The 9,010-nt window shown below is 37.1% G+C and overlaps 3 protein-coding genes across 3 annotated transcripts; 1 reads left to right on the top strand and 2 right to left on the bottom strand.

Moving 5' to 3' along the window:
- Nucleotides 1-1,250: 1,250 nt before the first annotated feature.
- LOC117613576 lies at nucleotides 1,251-2,102 on the top strand. Its single transcript, XM_034342182.1, has 2 exons — nucleotides 1,251-1,418; nucleotides 1,497-2,102. The coding sequence occupies exons 1-2, from the start codon at nucleotides 1,251-1,253 to the stop codon at nucleotides 2,100-2,102; spliced, it is 774 nt and encodes a 257-aa protein (XP_034198073.1).
- Nucleotides 2,103-3,041: 939 nt separating this feature from the next.
- Nucleotides 3,042-5,019, bottom strand: LOC117613575. Its single transcript, XM_034342181.1, has 4 exons — nucleotides 4,546-5,019; nucleotides 3,839-4,057; nucleotides 3,346-3,371; nucleotides 3,042-3,261 (listed from the first exon to the last, which is right to left on the bottom strand). The coding sequence occupies exons 1-4, from the start codon at nucleotides 4,933-4,935 to the stop codon at nucleotides 3,042-3,044; spliced, it is 855 nt and encodes a 284-aa protein (XP_034198072.1). The 5' UTR covers nucleotides 4,936-5,019.
- Nucleotides 5,020-6,136: 1,117 nt separating this feature from the next.
- Nucleotides 6,137-7,474, bottom strand: LOC117613574. The gene is made up of 2 exons (XM_034342180.1): nucleotides 6,803-7,474; nucleotides 6,137-6,601 (listed from the first exon to the last, which is right to left on the bottom strand). Exons 1-2 carry the CDS (start codon nucleotides 7,379-7,381, stop codon nucleotides 6,179-6,181), a joined length of 1,002 nt encoding a protein of 333 aa, XP_034198071.1. The 5' UTR covers nucleotides 7,382-7,474; the 3' UTR covers nucleotides 6,137-6,178.
- Nucleotides 7,475-9,010: the final 1,536 nt, after the last annotated feature.

Genomic DNA, 9,010 nt, shown 5'->3' with positions numbered 1-9,010 from the left:
TTAAGGTAAGGACAAGGACTAACATATAAAAAAATGAGTGCCAAAAAGAAGAAAAGTGGGGGCTCTACCATCTACATTTGCCTTTGGAGGATCATCTACAATGGGAGACTGAAAAGAACAAGCAGGTTTTCATTGGCCTCATTATATGTCTGTGATTTGCTCATCAATTGCAAAGGTTACCTGACTACACTATTCACTTGTAATTCACAAAATCCTATTCCATGGTACTGAAGATGCACAAAAGCAACCTATTATTGTAGCCCATTCAAACATCACCAACTACATATGAAGTGCAAAGAGCCCAATTTGAGTTCACTTGACAGGCAAACTTGGTTTCTACAGCTATAAAAGTCCAAGAAATATGAGCCCCAAAACATAGAAAATTATGTCATTCTCCTAGTTGAGATGCATTGATTTGCTAGCTTGAGTTTAGAAAGAAACCACATTTGAGAAACTATACAACTTTCAACTTTTTCACAAACCAAAAGATTTGAATTAAGGATCCACAATCTAGTCACTTAATTTTCACTATATTGATGTTCTTAGTCACCTAATTTCATTTCGTCGGAGAAGTTCCTGAGCTCAAATATCATAAATGACAGTTGTTGGAACAAAAAGAAACTTAATATCACTTGAAGATATCAAAGGGAAAATAACTATGTAGTTGGAACACAATAACTTTGGCCAACATTGTAGAATCTAAATCATTATTATTACTTCTTGCCTGAGATCAGCCTCTTGAAAACCCATAGTTCTGTCATTTTTTATAATCTGCGGTGACAAAATTTGATTGATTGGTCTAATAGTACCCATTGTTGTGAAGAGTTTTGGAACTTCGAAAAGAGTACGTAAAGCTGTGAAGTGTGAACCAAACTTTGTAACCTTACGAGCTCTCCTAACCATTGAAACATGTTCACAACGACTTCTATTTCTATGTGAAGTACTGTAAAAGAAGAGCTGCACTGCACTGCATGGTATTTATAAGTTGCCTTTGCTGACTCGTATGTGAACAGTTGTGCACATCTTATTGGTCATGATCTTGATCATCTTCATCTTTTTTATTATTGATTAATTGAGAGGTCGGTCATCTTCATTCAAAAGTAAAACCAAATTGCCTCTACTTAACCCACCAAATCCACTATACAGCCAGAATATTATTAACTTATGAATCTTGACAAAAAACCAACCAAACCCAACAATTAGTTTGTTCATCTTTGTTGAGAGAGAGAGAGAGAGAGAGATTAGAGAGAATGGTTTGGAAGAAAGAAGACTTAGATCTAGTGTTGGTCCCAACTGGTTTGCTAATCATGTTTTGCTACCATCTCTTTCTTCTCTACAGATGCCTAAGACATCCAGAAACCACAGTAATTGGCAATGAGAACCACTGCAGAAAAGCTTGGGTTGAGAGAATGTTGCAGGTCAGCAAGACTCTAATTAATATAAATTAATAGCATGCTAATCAAGTTCAAATTTAATTGGTGTCTAATTAATTGCAGGTTGAAGCAAAGGACAGAGGCCTGTCCGTAACAGTAATCTCCTGCACCATAACAGCGGCGAATTTCTTAGCTTCAACCTCTTTAGCCTTGAGCTCTCTGATTGGGGCATGGATTGGGAGCTCTTCACACAACATCTTCATGAGTAGCATTACATATGGTGACACAAGTCCTGCAATAATTTCTATCAAATATATTAGCATTCTGGCCTGCTTCCTCCTTGCTTTGGCTTCCTTTCTACATTGCATAAGAAACTTTGTCCATGCCAATTTCCTCATCAGCATGCCAGACAGTGACATTCCTTTGGCTCATGTGGAGAAGGCTGTGATAAGTGGTGGCTTGTTCTGGACTCTGGGGTTAAGAGCTATCTACTTTGCCACTACTTTGCTCCTCTGGATTTTTGGTCCAATTCCGATGTTTGTTTGTTCAGTGATTATGGTGTTGCTTTTGCACAGGCTTGATTCAAATTCCACTCCATTGCATCAGTTCCAACCAGCCAAGAGTCATAATGTGCTCAGGAAAATTGGTGAAGAAAACAGCAGAATAGAAAGGGCTATTGAGCAACATCATGAAAGATTACACATGGATGGAAACAGAGCTCAAGGTTGAAACCAACAACCAGCATCATGTAAAGTACAAACTAAGAGGCAATAAGTATAGGAGAATATCTTTGGAGTAAAACACTTGAGAGAGAGAGAGAGAGAGAGAGAGGTCTGGAAAATCACTTGTTGTGTATGCTAATTCCCATCTAAACATTTTTTTTAGTAGCAAACTTTGACATGATCTGATTTAATGGTGTTAATAATTTAAATCATTTTGAATTTTTAGCTTCTTACTTAAACCCTTTGAATTTTTAGCTTCTTTCTTAAACCCTCTGAATTTGTAATTTGCTTATTTATTTCTTCAGCTAATCTCTATATAAACCCTTGGAAGATCAGTTAAATTTCAACTGGCTTTACATTAAGTTCTGCGTGGTTGGCAAAGCACAAAACCTGGGGCTACTTCTGAAGCAGAAAGCTTTCCCAATCTTTTAGCTTTTGACAAGGTCCAAGGCAACTGGATATACTTGGTCCTTGGAGTGTCACAGTTTGTTTGATCATACCCTCAATCTAGACCTGATGATAGGTAAACAAATTGACATGTTTTGCTGATTTGTTATTTTCTTACTTTTTTGGGATAAGTTAACTTGTTCGGTTGAAATGCAGGCAGTTAAAATGATTGTCAATTCGTTCCACAAATTTCTGTCAAAATGAATGATATAGGTATGAAGGCAAAGTATCAAAGTTCTATCCAAGACTGAAACTCCTAGATCATCTCTTGTTAGTTTATAACTTTTCTGCAAGATACACAAAAATTAAAGGCAGCTTCTGTGGACCATTGCATCTTTGACAATCATATTTAGTAATTGCATAGAGGGATTTAGTGCACATAGATTGACGAAAAGACAAAAGCCTGAAATGGCATCTATTTCATTGAAAATATAATTTTCCTAGAACGAGGTTGAACTGGAAAAACCTATTCCTCTGCGTCAATATCGGTTCTACTACTCTATTGTGTCTCATCTGAACCTTGGTCATCCTTGCCGCTGTTCACACCACTATATGGGGGGCTCTCAACCGTTGACTGCTCTTTACCTTGACTCTCAGTTTCTGTACTTGTATCTTCCATGATGGAGTTGATGGCGAGCTGACCAGCATAAAGGACTAAACCAACAGCGTTGATGCCAAAAACAAATGTTGCAAGGTAGCACAACCCATTTATAATCGTCCTGACAACAGGAGATTAAAGGTTATCATTCTCCGGATCGATTTAAAAGCAAGGAACATCGAAAGGAAGTAGTAGTAGGAGCTACCTTATGGTTATTGTAATCTGACGAACCTGAAGAGTAGAAAAAACAAGTACAGTGATTAGAGTCTAGGTTGAGTAGTCAATGAAAATGAACCCACTTCACACACCAACAAGAATAGAAATGAAAAGCTGTCCATAGTACACTTTTGCTACCACCAAATTCAACAGAAATGAAAAGTACAAGCATTTGCAATACATCACCAGTCAGCTCAAATTATCTAAGAACTTAAGATTCTTAATCCTACTGTTCTATTCAACAGTGAACTCAGAGCATAGTGGCTAAACTCAATACAAAAGAAATGATTCAACATAAATCAAGAGGCAGTTAAAGTGCAAGAGAATTTATCTGAAAGTTTTTAGGCAAACCGGGAGAAACTACCACAGTAGCAGCAGGCTCACAAAGAATAAATGTGTTACTTCAACAAGTATAACTACAACCAATGTATCAGAAACAACTCAATTAAAAGTAAGGACATGAGGCAAATCAAGGAACAGACCGAAAAGTTATCAGAAATTGTTTGGCGGTTGAGAGATGCTTCAATTGTAGTAGTGAACTTATAAAGAATAAGTGCGATGACACCGGCTGATATTCCACCCAACAATGCCTGAACAGGTGAAGGTGGACCCTTTTCTTCAACAGAACCAGTAGACAATGCCTTCAAGCTATCCAAAGCCTCCTCCTTCAACGACTTCTTCACTCCAGAAGACCTAAATTTCTAGGCACCAAAATCACTCCATCAAATCCCACGAATTGGCTCATAATTACACATAAAATAAAATACTTGGAATTAAAGTGAATGGAAAAATGTCAAGACCCAAATCCTTAAAATCCAAATTTGACCACAATGCAAATTAAATTGTAGTATCACAATTAACAGAATCCAAAAAAAAAAAAAAAAATCCCCAAACCCCAAAATGGGATAAAATCAGTTGAAATGTGGAATTATTCTATTCATGTCAGAGCACAGCTCAGCTCACAACAAATCGAATTCAAGCTTAACAATGCATAAAGAAGTGGCACTCAAATTAAAACAGCAACACCCAGTTACCCAATGTGTAATCACGAACACGCAAAAAACTTACAATTGGTAATCGAAGGGAATTCCTACCAAAACCCAGTTCCTAAAATTCCAAACTTTAGCATAATAACACACAAAATACAGTATTTTGTACACATAAATGAAAAGAAAGCTATAATCTTTACCAGCTCTTTAGCACGCCTTGCACGACGTCGAAGAGAGCGAAACAGGAAGACAGAAATGGCTCCAGTGAGAAGAACACTGGTAGCTACTTGGATAGAAGAAGGGTCATCTGTGGTAGCAAATACTGGAGAGGAAGCTGGTGGCAATTCTTCGGGACCCTCTGGGGCGAATTCTAAGGGAGTGTATGGAGCTGTAGGAATAATGGTTGTGGGTTCTGGAGCTTCGGCTAGCCATTGTTCGGGTCTGGACCTAGAATGGGCTGAGACAGAGCAGAGACTTACGGGTTTGTAGAGAGGAGAAGATGAGAGACTTGGGGGAAAGAGAAAGTGGGTTTGGGGAGGAGAGAGACAGATAGGGAAATGGGAACAGAGAAGGTGTTGGGTCTGCAACATTTGAGGGTTTTTAGAGAGGGAAAGCTGAGTTGCTGAGGGTAGGGTTGGTTGTTAGTTATTGCTCTGTTTCTTGGTTTTTTTTTTTTTTTTTTTTTTTCTTTTTCTCTCATCAATCAAAATTGAAGGATGAGATTTTCTTTGCACATTTTGAGATTATGGTGGGATTTGATATTTGAAAATATCTGTTATCTATTCCAGATGTATGTTTCTTATTTGTTGGTTTTTTCCTTACAATTTTCTTTTAGCAATGTTGAAAGGACTACAATTTTCAACCACGTCTATTTGATGAGCATATGTAAACCATAAAATTTGTTGGCCATCATTTCAAATAGCACCTGAATGGAAAACCATTTGGTTAATTGTAAAAAATTAAATAGAATTATTTAATGTTTTTGATAAACACAGAGATGATCATGACAATAATACAAAGGCTAAATAGTTCATGATTTAATTGATTTTAGCTTTTTTGTTAAAGAATGATTTTTACACGAAGACTTAAAAATTCATTTTAATACATAAATGTTTTTTTTGCAAGTTACTTGTAGCTTAAATGGTTGAAAAATAAAGTTTATGAAAACACACTTCATTGTAATGTGACGATCAATTCTTCCATTTTAGGTCTCCATTGGGAAAAAGTCCTTACAAAAGAATTAGCATCACATTGTGAAGAACATTTCCTGACCAGAGGATCAGAATAACATCCTTTGTTTTCTGTCAAGCAAGCTGTAAAAGAACCAACACTCTTTCCAAAATGTCATTAGCTTCCAAGTTCTGGTTTGAACTTGCAATGCATGAAGAAGATGGCTCAAAAGAATCATCATGAGTTCAGAATTGAACAGATGTTAATGAAGACAGTGCTGTTCTTTCCATGTAAGCATTGTTTTTTAACAATTCCATAAACACTCACGGGTTGACATCCTAAAAGGCGACAGCATTTGCTTTTCCTTGTCTCATCAAATCAAGCTGTACATTTCAAATTGTATGATATAAAATAAGTATGGGTTCCATTTGATTTGGGATGAATGCCAGAGTCTCTGAAAGTAGCAAGAACTTGAAGGGTTAACCAAATAATTAAAATCTTGTAACAAAAAATATGATTGGATTAATTTGGTTTTTGAATGGATTGGATGTTACAGTTTCAATATAATCAGACTACACAATTGGTATGTTATTCAAGTTACAAGTCACAAAAATTCTCATGATGTTATATGTTATTTTCTTTAGGCACACACATTAATTAATCCTAGCGCACATTAGAAGCCACAGCTCTAGCCCAGAACTTGATCTGTGCCTTCATGTCCTCAGTAGACCTACTTGCACCCAAGTTTGGAGGTGGAGGAGCACAGCTTTGCATCAGCCATGCTTCAGAAAGATAAGGCCTTCTAACCTTTTCTGGGTTCAAATCCTCTGTTCTCTTCTTTTCTTGCAAACCAGGAAGTATGTTAACCACACTGGGGCTCAGTTCTTTCTTGTCAAATGTGAATCCCAGGTCCTTGAACCCTTGCAGCTCTTCAATCTCAAGATCACTTAGGCTCTTTCTCGTGGTTAACTGGTTAAGGCTTCTGCGTCTCATTTCCTTGCACCCATCTGTACTAGCATTGCTTTCCCCTTCTGTGTTTTTTGGTGGTCTATATCTTGGAATGCTAGAAGTTTGTGTCATGAGCCCCTGCAATATTCAAGTGTAACAACATTATAAGCATATAGTTCTAATTCTTATTTAACCTATGATTCTTAACACAAATTTTCAAATACACCAAGTACTTTCATGATCAACCATACAAAAATTCAGCCAAACGGGAAATGAAGTAGTCATCTAATTGTAATCGAATAAATTGACGAACGAAGATAGGGATTCTATTGCTAGTACCTTATGTCTCTGAGGAAGACTTTCTTGGTTGCTCTCTTCCCTTCCTATACATGGTGGCAAGGAGGGTGTCCTGAGCAAATTCTGGCGCACTGGCTGCCGATTCATTTTGCTTCTTCTGTTATCACTTTCCTTATCTTGAACTCCTTCTGTCCTGCCTATACAAGCTGGTGATTTGGTTGGTGTCTGCAGCATTTTCTGATGTGATGTTTGCCTTGTCAATTTGCTCGAACTCTTATTACTACCACTTTGCTTTACTTGAACTTCTTCCTCTTGCCTCCTCCCTATATGAAGAGGCAAAGATGGGGTTCTAACCAAATTAGGACCAGCAAAGCCATTGCCTTGTGTGGCCTTACTTGTTGTCAACAAGGACTTTTGGTCATGTGAACTCTTCACTGACATTTCTTGACCGAAGTTTGATGAATTGCATTGAGGATCAGAATAACACCTCAACATCTTCTGCTTCCTGTTGAGCAAGTTGTCAAAAAACCAACACTCTTCCAAGAGATGATTTGCTTCCTCCACATTGTTCTCCTTCCTGCTTGAAGATTGCTCAACTTGGTCATCACCAATAGGCTCCATGGCTCCACACAAGTAGTAAAAAACACCCACTTTTGTGTTCTTCTATTTGTACCTATTTAAATCAAGATGCAAGATAATTAAAAATTAGAATTGTGAGCAACAGCTAGCTGGGATGACTGGGGAAGCCATGTGTGGGGCATGGAACCATGTGCTTTGGGAATCAAGGCATATTTTAATGTTGAAATGCATTTGGACAAGGTGGTTCATGATTTGCCCTATAAAAGGGATGAGATAAAAGATTTCAGATTGAAAGCAGGGAATGTGGCATTTAAGTCAATACATACAACTAGGAAAATATGGAGAAGGATTAATTGCTTATGTCAATGACAGGGTCATGCCAGCGCACTCCCCATGTGATGGGCTTTTGTTTATAGAGAGGTGCACAATATTTTTCTCCCCATTATATGACAGCTAAGGTTCTTTTGGTGTTTTTGGTGTTGAATATATACAAAAAGTAGTCTTCTCTCTATGTTCTATTTTACTTTTCCCCCTAAATATGGTTGAGGCTATCTATTTTTTTAGTGTGCTCCTAAGTGATCCTAAGTTCAAGCCTTCATAGTACCCGTTATGTTGCACAGACACTCTACTAAGCCCAAGTGTCAGAGTGTCGGACACTTGGACACCCATGTTCACAGTTAAGACACTTCTCTTACAAGGTCAAGACACTCTCCGGACATGGGTCAACTCATACTCAGGATAAACTAATGTGTTAATTTAATTATAATTCATATAAAAATAATAATACACATTTGAAAGGTTTGGACACTTTGAATTTCACTATGTATGGTATTGTGAAATTTGAGTATGAACATCAGTATTTTGTTTTAAAAAAAAAATATAAGTATTATTATAATATAAAAAAATTAATTGTCGTGTCTTCGTGTCCTAATTTTTTGAGATTTGCCTTTTCCCGTGTCCCCGTGTCGCATATCCATGTCGCCGTATCCGTGTTCATGCAACATAAGATATCTGTGTGTGTGAGTTTTCCCTTTCTCCTTTCTAACTTTAGCCAAAAAAATAAAATATGGTTGAGAGGGCTATGACCAACAAAAATAAAATATGGTTGAGACAATTAAATGTCTTTTGGGGCATAAGCCCAACAAACAAAAGTAACTTTCTAATTACATTTCAGCCCAGATGAAGTGTTAGGTCATATTTTGCAAGCCCATCAGCTCCTAGACTCTATATGTAACTACTCTGCAGTCCCAATACATGGAAAGGAGAGAGAGAATTGACACAAGTAATTTTAGAAGAAAGGGGGAATCCAACACATATATAGACAGTCTGATTTTCCTAATACTCTTTTATCCATTTACATTTTTTTGTTGTTGGAAATTGTATGTTCATATCCCACTTATATTTTGTCAACTTACACTTCCTTGCATATTATAATAAGAGTGCTGTTATTTTCACCCCTCTGTCCTATTTTCCAAACCATCTTATTTTTCCTCCCACCATATTATAATAAGAATGCTGTTATTTTCACCTCTCTGTCCTATCTTTTCACCTACCATAAATCCTAAAATATCCTTTAATTATTACCTCCCGTCTTCTCTCTCTCTCTCTCATGCCTCACCCCCACAATTTGAATCTACAAAGTATTGCTGCATCCGACTGTATATCTGAAAA

The sequence above is a fragment of the Prunus dulcis genome, unplaced genomic scaffold (genome assembly GCF_902201215.1).
Source record: "Prunus dulcis unplaced genomic scaffold, ALMONDv2, whole genome shotgun sequence".
Classification (NCBI taxonomy): Eukaryota; Viridiplantae; Streptophyta; class Magnoliopsida; order Rosales; family Rosaceae; genus Prunus; species Prunus dulcis.
Note: the sequence above shows the minus strand (reverse complement) of the source record. Positions and strands in the feature narration are given on the sequence as shown.

What these genes read in the sequence shown, in the direction of transcription:
- LOC117613576 (XM_034342182.1), top strand. Translation starts at nt 1,251, where the DNA reads ATGGTTTGGAAGAAAGAAGACTTAGATCTAGTGTTGGTCCCAACTGGT. An exon ending in GGGTTGAGAGAATGTTGCAG is followed by an intron (nt 1,419 to 1,496) that starts GTCAGCAAGACT and finishes AATTAATTGCAG; the next exon opens with GTTGAAGCAAAGGACAGAGG.
- LOC117613575 (XM_034342181.1), bottom strand. Translation starts at nt 4,935, where the DNA reads ATGTTGCAGACCCAACACCTTCTCTGTTCCCATTTCCCTATCTGTCTC. An exon ending in CAAGGCGTGCTAAAGAGCTG is followed by an intron (nt 4,058 to 4,545) that starts GTAAAGATTATA and finishes TTTGGTGCCTAG; the next exon opens with AAATTTAGGTCTTCTGGAGT. An exon ending in CAGATTACAATAACCATAAG is followed by an intron (nt 3,262 to 3,345) that starts GTAGCTCCTACT and finishes TCCTGTTGTCAG; the next exon opens with GACGATTATAAATGGGTTGT.
- LOC117613574 (XM_034342180.1), bottom strand. Translation starts at nt 7,381, where the DNA reads ATGGAGCCTATTGGTGATGACCAAGTTGAGCAATCTTCAAGCAGGAAG. An exon ending in GTCTTCCTCAGAGACATAAG is followed by an intron (nt 6,602 to 6,802) that starts GTACTAGCAATA and finishes TGAATATTGCAG; the next exon opens with GGGCTCATGACACAAACTTC.